This window comes from Ciona robusta, chromosome 5 (genome assembly GCF_009617815.1).
Source record: "Ciona robusta chromosome 5, ASM961781v2".
Classification (NCBI taxonomy): domain Eukaryota; kingdom Metazoa; phylum Chordata; class Ascidiacea; order Phlebobranchia; family Cionidae; genus Ciona; species Ciona robusta.
This window is the reverse complement of record NC_143239.1, coordinates 1,203,210-1,222,116: the sequence shown is the minus strand read 5'-3', so window position 1 is coordinate 1,222,116 and position 18,907 is coordinate 1,203,210. Positions and strand designations below refer to the sequence as shown.

Sequence of the window (18,907 nt, the reverse complement as noted above, 5' to 3'; positions counted from 1 at the left end):
CCTTCGGCAGTGGGCGCTCCGCACTTCATCAGGGTCTGATAAATGTTGACAGCTTTACCTTTTTTTCTTTCATCTCTCGCCACCAACGTCCATGTTTGCAGATCAGCCAGCCGCGGCGTTTTCTTTACTTCGTTCGTTCTTTTCATTGTTTTAACAACCGTGGCATTATACGGAGCGCGGGCGGCGGTGTAGGTGCGTAGTGGCAACACTAAGAGCATGCTGTTCAAATTGCAGGTTAGGTTAAGGCGAGAATGAAAACCGTTGTCGTTTCTCAAGTGTACGAACGTGTAATGTGGCGCAAGTGAAGGACCAAAACAGACTGAGTTGAAATCAGTGGATTTATCGATTATTATTTCAGTCCGAAGTGGTAAAGAGACATGTGCAAGTTGGCTGAATTAAAGAGAAGCCGAAAAGTGGACGCGATTACAATTCCGTTGCCCGGGATTAATTTAAATAGCTTTGGACACTTAACTGCATGTAAAATGGCGCCGGACAACCAAACGCGGCTGTGTAATCAGTACGCAGTGTCTGTTGACTCAAGGATCAATGCAGAAAGAACAGAGCCACTAAAAATGAAGAAATGCAATTGTGCCTGCTCTACAGCCAAGCCCACAAGGTACACATTAACCAGGTAATTATAATCATTATATACTGGTTTTATGTTCCGCGACATAAATTACAAGCCATGGCAGTTATAATATTAAAGCTTTGGTCATATCGCGACACCACAATTGGATTTCAATCTATTTTGTACAAATTTCAAAGAAAACGTTAATTTAAGAACACGCTCCATATCGTAATGCTATATTAAACCTAACCCTTTGAAACTATTGGTCCGTTTTTAGCTAGAAAAACAATGTATTATGTTTAATTCTGACCCTCTTTACTAGGCGCCCCAAATCCGTACTTCAAGCAGTATCCCTTCTCTTAATTTTGAGCAATTGGTCAACCGTTTCGGCCACCACTACAGGTATAGCTAACATATGGCTTAACTTTTTATGGCTGTGCGTTTCAACCCAGTTTGGGAATGTCCGACGCTGCTGTGTGTCGTAACTGGAACAAGGTGGTGCGAAAAGCTTGCCTTTTCATAAAGTGACCGATATAAATTTTAACGACGGCCGTACAACGGTTATTGCGTGTTTATTACTTTTGGACCGGAACATAAAAGGTGATTGTATAATGTTAAAGTTACATGGGGCAGAAAGTTTATATCTGACTTCCTTTATAATAAAAACGCAAAGAAAGATTTGTATTAATAATATATTTTAAAATAAAACTTCCCTATCGCATTTTAGTTGGAATTTTTAAAAATTAATTTAAACTTTGAACCAAGTTATCGTTACATTATATTCTAACATTTTGTAAACTGTTCCTATCTGTTGATTCGCTTCATTTCGTGTTTTGTGTAAACGAAGTAGGGCGGGCTTTTTGTGTTTTCCTTGAGAAAGGGGACAGTTGAAAACGGTGTGTGTCCAACTATCTGATTTCAACTGAACTAATTACCTTAGCCGAAAGCTAGTATAAAGAGTCGCCGGATCCAGTTTCCATTAGGTAGACTTCCACCGTGGAACCGGCGTCCTTATAGCGTATCCGATGCGCTGAAATACTGCCAGGGATGTTTTTCATTTACCATGGCGGATCTTGGCATTGTAGCTCAACTTTCGATATATAGACATGCAGGAAACACGTTTGCTTATGGGGTTTTGACGCAAAATATGCGTTCCTAAACCTAAAGTGTGTTTGAAACGGTCTTCGAAACTCATCACGTTTTAAGTTACAGAAAACATGCATATTTGTCACTTTACGTTTTTAAAGCGTATTTCAAATATAGAGTCGTAATTGACATTACCAGTTCGCAGCGTGTTCGTTTTCAAACTAAATGGATATGTTCTGTTTACATCGTACATACAAGATACCGGTCTATGTTTATGGTACCATTCTATCACTGCCCTGTGCTATGCTACAGTGCTGCTTAGGGCAGAAGTTAAACTTTATCAATTGAACCATCGGCACTTTAGGCTGTATTTATGCATGTGCTTTGAAAGTGTATATAAACCAAACAACGTAAAAGGTTTTCGTTTGGCATGGTTAGACCGCGGGCGGGAAACATATTTTAAACCTGCAGTTTTAATTTTGCATGAAATACATTTACTTGGTGTTTGATCATACCTCATGCACGGCTGTCGATTAAAATGCTTTCCCTAAATCATTACCTACAAACAATGTAAAAACTTTTAATATTAAACTTACATAAACAATAATACTGTAATGTCGGCTCGTGTACTGCGAAATAAAATAAAATCGGAAAATTTATTCTATTTTTGTTTCTACAATGCGAAATATGTGTAAACTACTTCAATTGAACTTTATTTTGGTTGTAAAAGTCTTTTGTTCGTGGTGTAATTACATAAGGCGAGCTGACAAGACAGAGGCCCTTGGCTCGCAGTCAAAACTTTTCCCTGCCCGTTTCCTATGCAAACAATTAAGGTAGCGCTTCAGGTACGCGCCATACACAAACATGTGTGGTCGAATTATAAGTGGCTCTATTTCTAACACAGCGGTGTTACGGAAGCTTATAACAGCATTGGTATCCAAAACGTATCCGTATGTATACTGTTGTTATTTTGGGTTATGTAGTAATAGTTTGGTAGACCAGGATGTTTTTTCTATATTTCATCGCGACATTTCGCCTATAGAGATATACTTCACATTTAGTGGGTTGAGGGAAGATGGGACACCTTTTCATTCCATTTTCTTGTCTCATTTGGTGGTAAATAAACAGCATTCAAAGACTTATAAAACCATATCCTCAGCATGACACTCATAGACCGTTGTTAAATGTTTAAAACACTATTAGGATATTTAGATATTATGTGCTAAGTGTGTCCCATCTCCCCCCACAGTACTGTATATAAAATGTATCACATATTGTATACTTTTTTAAAATAGGTATTACACACACATTTTCAATTTCCGACATCATTGAAGATGTTTTTTTTTTGTTTTAAACCGTAAGATTTGAAATGAAGGCAATCGTGTCCTATACATACGGGCTGCAGTTTCTGCACCGAAACTGTCCAGAAATTCGTGTTTATTCAACTAATATTACACATTTCTTGTGGGCCTGGATAGATCATTCCGCTCGCCCTAAATCACCACATGTGTAACTTAAGCCTGACAAGCCTTTTCTTGAGTCAAATAATAAATACGCGCATTTCCTCAATGTGTTTGGGGCGTTCATATAAGCGTTAAGCGTTCATATAAGCAACTCGATAGCTCAACTACCAACTTAGGAAAAAGTTCAAACTGTTGTTTTAACATAATGCTCTGTTTTTAGTTGGAAACCCACCCAGAGTTTTGAAGAATGACGTCACATCGGTGATAGCGTTTAAGGGAGAAACCCTCACCCTACCATGCATGGTGATGTCCGGAAAACCTCGCCCGAGAACCCAATGGTACAAAGACGGTAAGTTTATGTTTGGTGTAATATTCATAGCGAGATATCACGCGTGTAGTTTTGATTTTGTTCTCTATAGTCTGTCTTGTTTTTTTTATTAGCGCCGAGTTTCTCATTCATTTATATTTTGCGTTCCTTTTCAGAGTAATTCACACCTTTGGCTGGTAATTTAAAAACCATGTTGTAGTTTTGGCATCGTATTTAAAGAACATAATCAAGCAACTTTACATTATGTTAAAAGTTGGCGTTTCAATGTAACGTTATAATAATGCTTGTGCACTGACACTTAACAATTTAATAACGCTTTAGTTTCCGAATTGACACTTTTGGTCTGTAACTAAAGCGTGATTTTTTAATATAGTAGGGTGGGGGAAGATGGGACACTTTTAGCACAAAATATCTACTGATCGTGTTTTAAACAATTAACACTGGTCCATAGAAGTCGTAAGGATATAGTTTTATAACTCTTTGAATGTTTTTTTTTGTTTACTACTAAATGGGACGAGTAAATATAGTTTAAAATGCATCCCATCTTTCCCAACCTTACTAAATTAAAAAACAAAACCGGTTTCTGTGTAAATACCGGTAGATATGTTTTAAATTGCGCACAGTGCAGAGGAACGCGGAGGTAACGACGTGCGATGGTCGCAATCCGTCATATAATTGCTGTAGATGTGTGTTTATTCTATTAACAGATGTTTAATTTGTAATTATTTTACCCGCGTTTATTTTTCGGTGGTTTTACTTTGGTAAAAATGTTATTTGCGGTTATTTGCGTATTTAATCTAATTTTAGTACATGTAGTACGTACTAAACGTTTAAAATCAATTTTTCTATAAAGGGTTCGAGATTGGAAAAGACTGGGAACGTTTTAAACAACAAAGAAAAGGTTTAAGAATCCGAAATGTGGCGTTGGAAGACAGGGGCGTGTATCGATGTGAAGCTGTTAATGGGTACGGAAGTGAAGAGCTCGAAATCATGCTGCTGGTGAAAGGTAACAAATTTCTTTGTAACACATTTTGACCTCGATGTCGAATTTATGGTATTGTCCGGGTTAATCTGTTTATTTATTCAGCGGCATTTTTGTTAATTTGGAAACCGGTTTATAAACTGATTGTTATTTTTTACCTAAATGTTAGATTTTTTCCCAAATAAACGACCCAAATGGGGATCGGCAACATATGCATTTTAAGAACGAACACTTGGCTTATCACTGATTTTTTTACATGTATGCGTAGATACTTTGTATATCCGATATATCGATATTCCTTTTGACTACGTGTTGTTTATACTATAGGTGTAGCAACATAGTATTCCCTCATTTGGGCGATGCTTGCTGCTTTTAAGTCGGAATTTTAATGAGCTATGTACTTACACGCCTTAAAACGCATATAAGGACCACACACGTTCGAACCCGTAACCGAGGGCAAAAGTAGGATGACGAACGCGCAGAATCAAGGGGCTGAAATCAGTAAAACAAAACCAACTAGGAGCGCTCTCAAGCAACCACTTGTCATTGTTCCTTCTTGCTTTCGAGTGCTCCCGAACTGGTACGGTGATATGTTACCATTTAACCTGCACCGACCACACTCGGCTACTCTTTCGAGTGGTTGTTACGCCGTTGCTGGAGCAAGGAGCTTATACAACTTACGAGAAAAACAGTTTTCTTACCAACCGCCTTATCTCGAGCAGCGACCTATGTAAGGAGCTTCATACTGTTTCTTGTTGTAATATCTACCCAAGTTAATAAATATAGAGCAGAATTTTTTTAATTTGCACGCAGTTGTCGTACCAAAGTTTCTTTTCCTAATGCTTCTTAATCAAAAACTCTTGCGCAAAATGTTTCAGTCAAAAACACATTTTAGCAAGTCACCATTTTAAGAATGGATGGTGCAAGTTAGTGCAACTGCAGTTAAATTTGCGTAACCCGTTTATTACGTAGCCCTATAGTTTTCCGTAAAACGCTCCACCAAACAACGCATTATGTTGAAACTTTAGCCATCACTTTATCCGAAATCTTTAAAGTTTTAGTCATGTTTCGGATAATCTTTATAACACGGTCGATCGCATTTCGAAATCGAGACCATGTAGATCTTCAAATTGACGAATCGGGTTTCTATTTTTTCATGGCAACATCTTAAGTGAAGTTTCTCGTCATTTTATAATCGCTTAAGATGGCCACAGTCCGCGTATATACTGTATATTGAGTCGCCTATGGAATGGTTGATCGGTCCGTGGTGCTGTTGTTGTATTGACGATTTTCAAGCGGCCTTTTGCGCTGATCTTATCCGACCACATTAGATTATGATCGTCGCGTTTTACAAATGAAGAGCGAGGTATAACGCACTTCATGCTCTGCTAATATTCAACTGGAATGTTGCTGCTGCCGCGGGTGTTGACCACGAGGCAGTAATTTGACCCTCAGATGTAGCGAGTCCGCAAAGAGCGTTCATTTGCTTGGTTTAAAAAGGAGGCATATTACACCTTGCGTCGTTGCTCTGCAAATGAGGCGACGGTTTCAGAAAATCCTTGCCAACCCCAGGGTAACACAGTGCACGCTTTGTACGATTAGGCTTTATTGTCTGGCTTAAATCCGAGCCCGAAAACCGTTATTTTTATACCAAGTTTCAGCCTTTGTCAGTTATATCTGTCCGCACCTTCTCTATTGTCGTTCGCGGTTGTCGCGCTTCGGCGTTGATCAATAGTTGTAAACGCTCACGGGTCATCGGACACCTTTGCAAGCCAATTATCTGTATATCTTCATCAAAGAGTTAACTGTACGGATGAACGCAAAGCTACCTATAATATATATTGGGTGTGAGCGTTCGAAATGCCATCTACCTGTATTAAGAAACCTGTCTGGTCATGTCTTGTATATATTCTATTAGGACTTGCCTCATGTGAAATGGTGACAGGTGTTGTATGTTGGTGTTATTACGTATGAATACATAACCCCATTCAGTGCCTATTAAGCCACGCGTGGTGTAGGATTGAGTAACAGGCGTTATCTTGTCAGCATGGATCTTTTTTTAACCCCACACCCCCGGCGAGGGTGCTTATTTGGCAGCTGCGTAAAACAAGAGAGCTCGCGCCGAAAACAACTGGCAAGCGGAGACTGACGAGTGACATAACCACAATAGCAATATATTCACGTCCAAGTTTAAGCAACAACGCAAGGTATAAGCCTTATCCTGAATTTATCGCATGGTTGGTCAACCGTAACGAACAAAGCGGCCTGCTTTAGGCAAAGGCGAGATTTTAATAAAGATACCGCAGTGTGATGCATTTTAAATTATCAGGGCGAACGATCGACAAGCGCATAAAGCGAAACAGTCGACACTTTTTCGGCTTTTAGCGACATGTTTGCGCATAATTCGTAGATCCCATCCTTATTTATCTGCTTTTTTAAACATTACTTTTTGTATCTTTACGATGCGCGACTTCCGCGACCCTCTGTATAACGAGAAAATATCTGTATGGAGCTTTAGGCTGTGACAAGCGGGCTAACTGGTCTGATTGTCTGTATGGATTTACCTAATGCTCGCCGTAACCAAAGCGTTCACTTTTAAATTAACCTTTTATAAATCTAAAGTTCCACTTAATAGTAGTTTGTTTTTTTAATGTGTTTATTTTTGTTCCAGTTAAGCTCAACACAACAACAGACCAAATAGAATCAGGTAAACGAAAAACTGATTTTTGATATAGTATACTGTGGGGTAAGATGGGACAACTTTAATACATACTTTCCAAGTATCCTGATCGTGTTTTAAACAATTAACAACGGTCCATGGCAGGGCAATTGCGAGGATATGGCTTTATGGCTCTTTGTTTACTACCAAATAGGACGAAAACTAGAATGAAAAGGCGTCCCATTTTCCCATTCCTACTGTATGTCATATAGCGTATTTAGTTTTATATTATACAATTACAATAAAAATACTTATAGTAGAATGGGGGAAGATGGGACACCTTTTGCGCATAATATCCGAATATCCTGATCGTGTTTTAAACAATTAACAACAGTCTATGGGATTCTTGAGCATATAGTTTTACAATTCTTTGAATGTTCCTTGTTTACTACCACATGGGACGAGAAAATAGAGTTAAAAGATGTCCCAACTTCCTACTACACATACATTCCTATACACTACTATACATTTCGACGTCCGATGCAGCCGTGTTTTTCATCTTATTTTAATCGGAAAAAATCCTTTAAAGATTTAAAATCCACATTTTAACATCATTTCTTTTACAGAGAAGCCTATTTTTACTGAACCAATCAAAATGCGACGTTACAATATCGCGAAACCTATTGGTCGTGACGTCAGATTTAGTTGCAAAGCGAAAGGGAAACCCCCTCCACAGATACAATGGTAAGTTTTTCATGCAATATTTTTTACATGTATTTGCAAATTTTGGTGCAGTTATAGCGATGGCTAGAAACCCTTTAAGATGTTTTCGCTTTTGTGTGTATATCATTTTTGCGAATTAACTTCCCGTGTAAAGCTAACAAATATTGTTGTCATAAATTTACTTTTTTATAGAACATTCAAAGCAAATTTAAAATATTGATAACCAAACTTTATTATGGCAAACACGAAGTTTGTATTATAACCAGAATGCTATGTTTGTATGAAGGAACAAAGTTCCGTGGGACGTATGTTTGATTTTTGTTTGCATAAGTTATGCCGACGGTAGTCATTCAAACAAAATAAACAACTGAAATATCCACAATGTCACATCATACATTTGTTGTATATAGATCCTTTGTATTTTAAAAGCATGTGGTCCTACATTAAAAGTAATTTACTTTTTTGCTCGTTCCACTAATTTAAAATTAACCATACGTTTTAAATGGTCCATAACCAAGTGACTTAATTTCCCACCGTAGGTTCAAGGATGGGAACTTTACCAGCTCACCGGACGGTAACCCTAGAAGACAGCAGTGGACGCTGACACTCCGGCAACTTAAATTGACCGACAGCGGTCGTTACACCTGTCGGGTCTGGAACAAAGCTGGCGCCATCTCTTTTAATTACTCGTTGCGGGTGGAAGGTAAGGGTTCGTTTCACGCCCATCTACTTAAGCTGTACTTTTTAAGTGGTCATTACAGCTATGTTTGTCGTTTTACTCTACGGCAAACCGTTTGACCATTGCTTTATAAAGTGGACGTAGTTAATATATGAGAGTTTTAAGCCCCATTGGCAGTGATAAACGAAGTGTTTGTTGTTTTACTTAAAGCCCTCGGGTAAAGAGACAGAGAAAACTAAGATATTTGCTTATCTGTATTATTATCTTTGCGTAAAAGCAGCAAAAACATGAATGAATAAAGACCACATATCTCTCTATCCATATACAGAGCATTTCTATCCATATACAGAGCATTTCTATCCATATACAATTTTTTATTTTTCTTTGGTATGCCCCCTTTAAGGTTTTTCCTGAAGCTAGGTATATTGTTTGTTTTTACCATGGTTTTTCCCATTCCTGCTTTCTGTATGTTTTAGGATAAATTTACAATACTAACAATGATAATAATAAGAACAACATACGGATGTGTTTTACCAACAGCTAACATCAACGACTGTCACGGTGCTTATTATACTCGTCTTTTTTAAGTTCTTAATATTAGATTTTGTGGTACGTGCAAAGATAAAAAGGGAAATTTTGTTCCCCCGTTTAATATTCAAGTCATAATGGTGATCCCGTGTAAAGCATAATATTATTCATTAGTCCGACCTCGGCCTAAATACGAGCATGCCAAGAAATTAACCGTCGTCGATTTGTCGTCCGTCCTTGTGTAATGTTAGTTCGGTAAGCATACATACAACACAAACATTTCCCGACATTTTGGTCGTGTTTGCTCAGTAGAAAGCCGATCTCAATTCGCCATTTGTCTTGGAGCAGTTGAAAGTTACCGCCTATGATATTTTCGCATTTCGAGGCCACAATTTCGCTAGAAATTAACGAAACCGCTTTTGCACCACCAGCGTAGCACGGCCCGAGTTCAAATGGAACGTCCCCCTTAATTGCGTATACAAAACAAACTAAACCGATCTGACATTTGAAACGGTAATCTAGCGGACCAAGTGATGAATTGTGTTCATTTTGGAACGTTAATTGTATTGTTGTCATCCATAATACATCATGACGATCATGGCTGTTTAAAAACTTACGAATGTCAAGATATATTTAGAAATATTGTAAAATATGCATCTTTTCTTGTCTGCAAGTGTTTTTTGAAATCTTAACCCATTTTTTGAAACCTGGGATATATTTTCCTGCTGTATTTTTGACTCCGCTAGCACCTGCGCATATTTTAAAGTTTACTTTCCTGTACTATTTGTTTTATAGTTAGTTGGTTAAACGGTGGTCTCTGGATAACCCGTGGGATTGGAAGACTTTATCACTTATCAACACGTATTTGTTTACAAGTCATTTAAATTATTATTTTTTTTCAGGTTTGTTCCAGTTGAATCCGGTGTTGGTGAAACCGCATCCAGTTAATACGACGGTCAGAGTCGGTGAAAAAACATCTTTACAATGTAGAGTTCGTAGCAATATTGTTCTCACAGTTAAATGGATGAAACAGATTGAACCATCTGCCCAATATCAGTACAGCGAACGTCTCTTAAATAATTCTTTGCGTATTGACGGGAACTTGTATGTTATTTTGCCAACGCAGGAGGTAATTAATGTTTAAATTTTACCTTTTGGCTCGTGGCGTACGTAAACTTATTCAATCCTTTTGTTTGCAGACTCTGTACCTGCCCGAAGAAAGAACATATTTGAACAAACACGTCATCGTGAGAGCAACGGAGCATGACGCCGGAAGATACCTTTGCGTCGCAGCTAATACGAGGGGCTACCGGTTAAGGGGGGCATATCTGTCCGTTCTGCCAGGTACGGAAATACCGTCCGGTACACGTTGTCTACCTTCCCTTTGATTGGGTTCTTGCGTCACCGTTTAGCGTCGGCTTATTCCGCATGAGCGGAGGGTCGCCGACTCATTTTCGCTAAAATCTTATTAAATCGGCATCCCGACGTTAATGCCCAAGTTAAGAGCGCTGTCAGAACCCTTATCGAAAGATCCCATGTCTGATTTCTATATCCTGCCCTTGGGCGAAGCACTTCGTTCTTAGCCTCCCCGCTAGAACAAGACATCGCTTCGAAAAATGATCGATTTGGTTTGCGAACAAACAAAAAAACAGAGATAAATGCCCATGATTTTCAATAAACAATTCAACCTTCATACGATTTTGCCGATAACGGCCATAAATACCGTTTTAGGAGCCATATTTTATGTTAACGTCTTGTCCGTTTAAAAATATTGTTTATATATTAAGCGGTCGAAATACGTCTTCATCCGCCCATTCAGAATTCCTTTCGCTTCTCGAGCAAAACACTGCGGATAAAGTTACAGCGGTTTCTCGAAGATTCTGTGTAAACACCTGCGTGACGTCATTAACCTTTTGTGGTCATAACGACCATCTGATGACGTCATACATGTAAACTAAGAGCTGCACATTAACCTTAGAGTGTAAATCAACGCTTTCGAAATTGTAAACATGGCCGTTATCTTTTTGCTATTTAAAAATCCATTTGCGCAATTGCTAATTCTAAACAAATCTTTTGCAGCAAGAGCTAAGAAGCAAGACGAACCTCCTATCCGCTCGACAGCGAAGCTCAACACAATACCACTAGCGCTGATTATTGGATTACCAGCAGCTGCAGGTGTTGTCATCGTGTGTGTGGTCACAGCGTAAGTTGAATACTTTATCATTTTTATGCGTTTGCGGCGCCAAATGTAGATGTAAAATAAAGAAATGTTTTAAATTTTTTCATATCTGATTCGTTTATTTTTGTTCTGGTCGGGATAATAGCGTAGAGTTAGCGTGAAAAATGTGCATCCAATCGATTACACTGTAAAAAGCAATAATGTTGCTGCAGCAATAATCGGTAACCTTCGTTTCCACGCTTGCTGACTGCAGCGCACTCATTCACCGCGCATTATATAGTATAGGGCGGGGAAAGATGGGACACCTTTTCGTTCTATTTTCTCGCCTCATTTGGTAGTAAACAAAAAACATTCAAAGAATTAAAAAAATATATCCTTACGACTCCCATATATGGTTGTTAAATGTTTAAAAAACGATCTGGATGTTTGGATATTTAGTTCTTAAGGTGTCCCATCTTCCCCCACCCTACTATATCTCCCAGCGCACTGTGGTCGCAATCGTTATATCTGTTTGTCGTAACCAATCGTAAAAGTAGTTTGGTAAACTAAAACGCGAGAATTATTCTTTTGTTAACCAGATAAATTCTTTGTACGAGGTTCTGTGCAAAATGGACCGACAGTAAAATAAGCAAACAATGTAAGCGGACACAAGGTGTATGAAGCCGCCGCATACGCTGCGCAACCTGCGTTAAAAATAATAAGTGTAAACTTATTTATGTTGCCACATCATGCAAAATAGACTGTAGGCACGCAGGAGCACCACCTAAATGTGTATTAAACTTGCACGCGTATTTACTATTGTGGTATACCGTGTACTATTGTGTTATACCCTACGTAAAAGTAGGGCGAGGGGAGACGGGACACCTTTAGGATTTAAAATGGAAAATACCCTGATCGTGTTTTAAACAATTAATAACGGTATATAAAAGTCATGAGAATACAGTTATATAAATCTTTAAGTATTCTTTTTTTACTACCAAACGAGACGAAAAAAATAGACTGAAAAGGTGTCCCATCTTCCCCCACCCTATTATAATAATAATTACCTGAATAAAGAAAAACTGAATAGTTATATACTGTAGTTGTATCATTATAGATCTGTCTATGTATACGTTGTATGTTAACTCGCTGTAGGTCTGGAGAAACTTCATAGTTGTAAATTTTACTTCGTCGACGAAATCGAACTTTGACCGAGTCTTATAATTCACAGGCATCCGTGTTTCGTTATATTAATCCAACTATACGTTTGCATGGGTACGTGTCAAAAAACGCAATGCGCTATTTTAAGGTGCTGACACGGCTCAGCGTGGTGCCAAATTTTATGTGAGAATAAACAAAAACATCTACGCCGGTTTAATGGTCTATTTATTCTTGTGGTGAGGTACTTGGATAAATTATAGTGCGTGGGGTGTGCGCTGCAAAACATACTGAAACTAACTGATTACGCACGTATCACGAGGCACTTCTGGGCAAAACATGATATAGGTTTCAAATTGTGTTTGTATACGCCTAATCAATACGCAATCAATAACCTGAGCTAGTCATCGGTGTCGAGGCTTAATTTAATCTTTGTTTACCGAAACCGACATTTCCATAAGAGCCATGGTTTTGATGAGCCGCTTGTGAGAAATGTATTTATCTAATGGGTGTGAATAATACCATTAAATTAAAATTTATATAAAAAAGTATGTTTTTAAATAAATTTGCCTTGTATGTTATTTTAATAAATTATTTCTAAATCTAGTAGCTATAGATGCGATACTAATTAAGACAGAGTTTTTAAATTGAAACTTAATGTGACAGATTCTGCATCAATAAACGTCAAGACCTCGTCAAATTTGCTGGGGCTGTGACCAAGACAAGCAAATCAGTCGTTCAAGGTGTTTATGACGTACCGTCTGCGTCATCAGCAGAATACGTCGCCCCTGTCATCACCTCCAGGGACGACTGCACCGAACATTTATGTTGCCATAAACAAATAACAACAGCTAGGGTGGAGCGGGTACCTGACAGTGATGATACAAACACTCCGTGGCAAAGCGCGATTCGCCGCGCACCTCCTCCTGGGACAACAGTTCCAGCGAAAACAGGTCGAGTGACATTCGATACTTCAAGTAAAGACGACGACGACGATCACTCGTCCAGTTATTGCTTCCATGAATTTAACATACACCCTCCGCCACCCTCGCTTTGCAGCAGATCAACTGTGACTGAAACGAGCGCGAACAGTAGGCAGCGACATAAGCCTGGCTGTCGGCGGAATCACAACCGTCGCTACCACGCCTACCACCGCCAGTCGCGACGTTACGACCCCCATGAAAAGTTTTCATCGCCTTCCTACTGTTCTTAAACCAGCGTTCCTCGGCGTTTACTTTTCATAAAAGCTTAAATTTTTAAAAATATTTTAACCGTGATTTTATTTTATTTGTCGCATATAAAGTTTTACTACATACATACGCTCAAGGTGTATGAATACTTCAGAGTCGAGCTACTTTGCCTTGTAAACGCCGATTTTAATTTCATTTTTTTTATATTTCCAGCAGTGTTTTATAACTCACAAGAACGTGGATTTTGAATTGCCTTCTTTTGCGCCAATTTAAAACATTGAATTTATGGCTAAAAACGTAAAAAGGTCGATTCTAGGTATCGTACATGTATAGACCTCAATTTTATTGCTCGTCTGAAATCTGGACAGTTATCTACGATGTACAAGTCGTTCAACCACTTAATTCAGACGTGCCATGCATTTTGTATGATTTCAAGTGTTTTATATGTTCGTGATTCATCCATAAAAAATGAAGACCGCCAAAAAGGCGGCAAAGTTCTTGTCTTTGTTGAATACCATTACGTTTGATTTCGAGGGCCATGTAAAGTTAATTAAGGGCCATACTGAGTTATAAGTACGCTAACTATGCCACATGTATCCTTCATAAGTGCTCTCTGTCATTTACTGAATATAGGGGCGATTTGTTGTAGATTGATGAGTAATCAGATGATCTAACGTGAAGTAATACCGCGGATTAGGGATTAATAGTTATAGGGTGGGATATGATGGGACACTTAAGCGTATATTGACAATATTCCATATATTAAAACATATAATGGTTCTGGGTTGGTAGGCCACCGCGAATTTGTACTAATGTAGCGTTACCCTTGCTGTAGTTTTAAACATACTACCTATACAGTTTGTTATTGTATAAAGAATTGGCATGCCAATAATAATTGGCATTGTTATAGGGGTCCCTCTAAAATGTCAGTGTGCGCAGTGTGCCGCAGTGTGTGCGCAGTGTGCGCAGTGTGCGCAGTGTGCGCAGTGTGCGCAGTGTGCGCAGTGTGCGCAGTGTGCGCAGTGTGCCGCAGTGTGTGCGCAGTGTGCGCAGTGTGCCAGTGTGCCAGTGTGCGCACACTGACAATTTAGAGGTACCGTTGTTATAGATCTTCAATTGATAAATCGTACAAATGTATTATATCGTACAAATGCATTTAAGAAAATGGTAATGACTACAAGTTTTATATTTTTGCCACAAACTGGGTATTGCTAAGGTGTATCTTGCTTAAGTTATACTTCTTATAAATTAAGTAAAATACCGAAGTTAACTGGCTTTGCTAGTTTCTTTGCTATGTAAACTTTATATAACAATTTTAAAACGAAATAAATGTGCTTTTTGTAGCTACGATTTAAGCCATATTGACCACTTACTATTTTTCTTCCAAAACTTTAATTTATTTTAGGAGACAATTTAAGCTGTATAAAATGTTGTATCATATTTAAAAAAAGCTACCCCATGTTAGTATAAAGTATTCTGGGTTTGCCAGAAACAGTGAGCACTGGGTTGGAGCAATTGACGGTAAGTGCTGGCACAAGGACACGTACTCCAACAATGGCAGCAGCGACGAGCCTTGGACCCATTACCTCTGGGTCTTGAATGTAATGAATGTAACTTACTTTATCCTCGCGTGGCTGGAAAACGACAACACGGGTTTAACACCTCGCGCCAGCTTACGAGTTGCCATGTATGTTACTTGTGGGTGATTATTTTTTAGAACTTTTTCATTTTTTTTGTATAGCTGATAATTTGGACAGTCCATTAGTGACCACTTGGAGCAATAGACATTAAGTGTCTTGCCCAAGGACATATACGCCCACAATGGTAGCCTTGAACTCATTACCTCTGGGTTACAGGAGGCGCGCTAACCACTAACCACGGCGCCGTCTTGCCACAGCGCCGTACTCCCATAATAATAATCACCCACAAAGTGATGAGTAAACAGTTACGAAGTGTATGAAACAGACCACCTGTGTTATAACAAGTGTCGTATTCCGCGATGATAAAGCAAGTTACATTCATTTATAACAATGCGTTGGACAAATTATCTTTGTTACAGACAAGAAATAAAAATATTTGTTCTTACTGATATTTTATTGAACGTAACCAATCATTGCACAAACGTACAAAAAGTCCTAACAAAATTAATTTGCGTGTAACAAAACGCAAACGACTAAAGTCAAAATGTTATTTTTTAAAAATAACCACTCAGGAAATTTTGAATATTTTTCTACTTTAATCTTATCAATATATCAATCATTAAGTTCTGTTATTGTTGATAATGCTGCTGTTGATCAACTGTTGATTCAACACCTTGCAACCTTGACGTGGAGCTGCATCTCTTGTCTCATCAGATCAACATCATCTCATCACGACCCTTCATTCACATCACCCACCTCCTCATCCGACTCTTTATCCCAATCCTTCATATTGTTTCCGAGTAGAAAGTCATCACGGAGGACACTCCAACCTGGTTTGTCCTCTTCATCATCTTTGAAAGACTAAACAACAATTTGGTTTAAACAACATGTAGAGATAGTCTATACAGAACAATAATACATTAGTAATTTTTGTTTATGAAATAATTTCGCCCTCCTTTTTAAAACAGATTGGTCTTTTTTAAAAACCTGAGGGGGAAGCACAAAGCACAGTGGTTAAAGTGCCTGCTTCATAACCAGAGAACACCTGGTTCGAATACCGTTACCATTGTAGGCGGTCATTCAGCAGGGGGGCAATGGTAACTTGGAAATTTTTTAATAAAAATCATAAAAAAGCTTAAAAACATTTACCTTGTTTGCTGGTGCACCTATATCACCTTTCAACATATCAAGGAACTTTCCTTTATCAACATCTTGTATTACTTTCTCCTTTTTACTTTCAGTCGTCACCGATTTTAATTTCTCTTCCATTTGTTTCTGATGTTTCTTCACAGCATTGAACAGTTGCACTACTCCCCTGTGCAAATTATTGGCTTAAAAAGTGGTAGCAGATAGATAGCTTTTGAACACTGTGCAAATGGCTGTTGGATTAAGGTATGTTTTAGGCATAACAGTTACTACTATTATGTTCTTCAGGGAGGTCCTCTCCTTTGCCAATAGATCTAAGACATAGGCGGGAATTGGAGCTCTCCGTGTCTTTTTATACTGTAACTACACAACATACAGTGTCCACTTATTGTATGTTTATAGTAATACATTCATAATTCAAAAATTTAACAATTATGAAAAAAATCCTTTCCAAATTTTACAAAACATTTTTACCTTGTTGCTACTTTTTGTAGACTCCGTTCATAATCTTTCTCAAGAACATTTGGTTTCACAAAATTCATGCCTTCCCATTTTCTCTTTTTATTTATCTGCAAGAATATTTTATATTCTTTTGAAGGTATTTTAACAAGCTAAAATTAAATGTACATATATTGTTATATATATATATACAAATATTTGTATAGTCCCTTATTTTAGTAGTGTAATTTTATCTTGTTTTATTAGGTAAATAAAGGTATTTACCAAAGTAAAATATATATATACTTTGTTTTTAGGGTAGGTTAATACATTGCACTATCATGTAGACACCCACCCTAAGATTGTAAGCCACATTAAGCTTAAACCTGAATTTTAATTCTTTTCGCTTGCATTACCACAACACACACACATGGTTTGTATTTAAGTTGTAGAGGAAATAAACATTGAATTGAATAAATCCAGGATATGACTTAAAGTTTAATTTAGCACTTTTATAAAATGAACAAATCAATAATGATAAGCTCACTGTTGAAAGTGCATCTGGTAATACTGCCGCTCGTGACAAGTGAAAATTTTGGTCTTAAAATGTTCCTTACGTCTCCCTGATACCCGCTGTACAATTTTTTTTGAAAAAAACTTGTGCGTTTGTGTCGACAATTAACTTTGAAAATGCGCAAAAAAAAAATATCAGTAATATACAATTTCAATCTTATAATTTTGGGGTAACCTATAATAAAAATATTTCTATATGTCATATGGCTAGCGGTTAAAGACATAGAAACATATAAGTTAGGCACTGCAACACCAGGAAACTAGTTTCCCAATAACACACAGACAAAAAATGGCAAGAGCATTCATGCTTAAACCTAGTATTAGCATTAGTAAAGTACTCTTCAGTAAGTTACAGAATAGGCTGGTGGAGAGTGTTAGTTTATAGCGGTTAACAGATTACTTTATATAAATTATACTTTTTAAAATAGAAACTATACATTCTTAAAATTTATATCAAGTGATCTACCAACCTTCCGTTTTCTTTCCAGTTTATTTTCCTCTTCGTCTTCTTCATCAGAGGCAACATCCGTTTTCTTTGGAAGGATCACAGTTTCTGCATCTTTTGGTCCTTGCTTCACCAAAACTTTGGCCATCGCGTCCGCCCATCCTGCGTTTTTGTCTTTCTGGTCGTCATGATCTACAATTTCCGTTGTAACACCCATTTTAAAGACTTGAACTGGAATAAAACGTTTCGAATAAAAAATATGAAAAACTATCAGTTCGGTACTTTCCCTTTTACCACATGGCGTTACGGTCCATCGATGACATAGACATAGTATAAAAAAGTGATGATTGCAAGAATGTGACAATTTTGGACACTCTTTAGTCATTGACATTACGAAATAACTAATTTATATACGCACTCTGATACATACCAACAAATATATTATAGCCCACACGGCAGAAGATTTAGAATGTTTTATTGCATACATAGATTTCATTGGAAGCACGTGTGAAAATCAAGATATATAGACAAATAAAGATTGGGAAACCAATCGAATTAAATATAGTAAGGTGGGGAAAATATGACACCCTGCCCATAGACCATTGGTCATTCTTTAAAACACGATCAGGATATTTTTTGTATATTATGTGCTAAAGATGTCTCGTCTTCCCCCACCCTACTATATATTTTATCTCCCCAGTGCTGTATTTGCATCTGGATGGAAGATCCGTATTTACGCAGATCAGTTAGGACTCAATGTAACAGGCAAATAATTAATGCTGGAAATGAATACAACAGGTGAAAGCAGTGACAAGAAAACAACAACGGTAAAACATCGAGCATTATACAAAAAATTCTAGTTGAACCAGTTCAACTAAAATATAATCAAAAATCAAATCATACACCCTAATGGTTTAGGTATTCGGATATTTCGGTAAATGCGACGCGTGATCCGACATGAACGGCGGTCTATAACACTTTTCGGGTATTTTCGGGATTGATTGGAAACATAAGCGCCATAAAGATAATCCCTTTAATGGTCTACTAGAGAAAAAGCTTTCTAATTTTACCATAAAATGTGGAGCATAGAGGCGGAGCTGTAGTGAGCGCATTGGTCCCCTATATAAGAGTAAGAGATTCTGC

The 18,907-nt window shown here is 37.8% G+C and overlaps 2 protein-coding genes across 3 annotated transcripts; one reads left to right on the top strand and one right to left on the bottom strand.

The window, feature by feature from the left end:
• Positions 1–32: 32 nt before the first annotated feature.
• Positions 33–14,019, top strand: LOC149735361 (fibroblast growth factor receptor-like 1). 2 transcript variants are annotated; one of them, XM_089878923.1, is made up of 11 exons: positions 33–616; positions 891–970; positions 3,338–3,466; positions 4,299–4,451; positions 7,099–7,134; positions 7,713–7,830; positions 8,349–8,512; positions 9,919–10,145; positions 10,216–10,360; positions 11,096–11,219; positions 12,999–14,019. In XM_089878923.1, exons 1-11 carry the CDS (start codon positions 378–380, stop codon positions 13,543–13,545), a joined length of 1,962 nt encoding a protein of 653 aa, XP_089735049.1. In that variant the 5' UTR covers positions 33–377; the 3' UTR covers positions 13,546–14,019. The 2 variants fall into 2 exon arrangements, with proteins under 2 accessions (XP_089735049.1, XP_089735048.1); XM_089878922.1 differs by having other exon boundaries at positions 33–631.
• Positions 14,020–15,597: 1,578 nt separating this feature from the next.
• LOC149735360 (RRP15-like protein) lies at positions 15,598–18,071 on the bottom strand. Its single transcript, XM_089878961.1, has 4 exons — positions 17,790–18,071; positions 16,783–16,877; positions 16,312–16,477; positions 15,598–16,023 (listed from the first exon to the last, which is right to left on the bottom strand). The coding sequence occupies exons 1-4, from the start codon at positions 17,979–17,981 to the stop codon at positions 15,892–15,894; spliced, it is 585 nt and encodes a 194-aa protein (XP_089735087.1). The 5' UTR covers positions 17,982–18,071; the 3' UTR covers positions 15,598–15,891.
• Positions 18,072–18,907: the final 836 nt, after the last annotated feature.

What these genes read in the sequence shown, in the direction of transcription:
- LOC149735361 (XM_089878922.1), top strand. Translation starts at nt 378, where the DNA reads ATGTGCAAGTTGGCTGAATTAAAGAGAAGCCGAAAAGTGGACGCGATT. An exon ending in CGTTTCGGCCACCACTACAG is followed by an intron (nt 971 to 3,337) that starts GTATAGCTAACA and finishes CTCTGTTTTTAG; the next exon opens with TTGGAAACCCACCCAGAGTT. An exon ending in AACCCAATGGTACAAAGACG is followed by an intron (nt 3,467 to 4,298) that starts GTAAGTTTATGT and finishes TTTTCTATAAAG; the next exon opens with GGTTCGAGATTGGAAAAGAC.
- LOC149735360 (XM_089878961.1), bottom strand. Translation starts at nt 17,981, where the DNA reads ATGGGTGTTACAACGGAAATTGTAGATCATGACGACCAGAAAGACAAA. An exon ending in CTACAAAAAGTAGCAACAAG is followed by an intron (nt 16,478 to 16,782) that starts GTAAAAATGTTT and finishes TAATTTGCACAG; the next exon opens with GGGAGTAGTGCAACTGTTCA. An exon ending in TAGGTGCACCAGCAAACAAG is followed by an intron (nt 16,024 to 16,311) that starts GTAAATGTTTTT and finishes ATTGTTGTTTAG; the next exon opens with TCTTTCAAAGATGATGAAGA.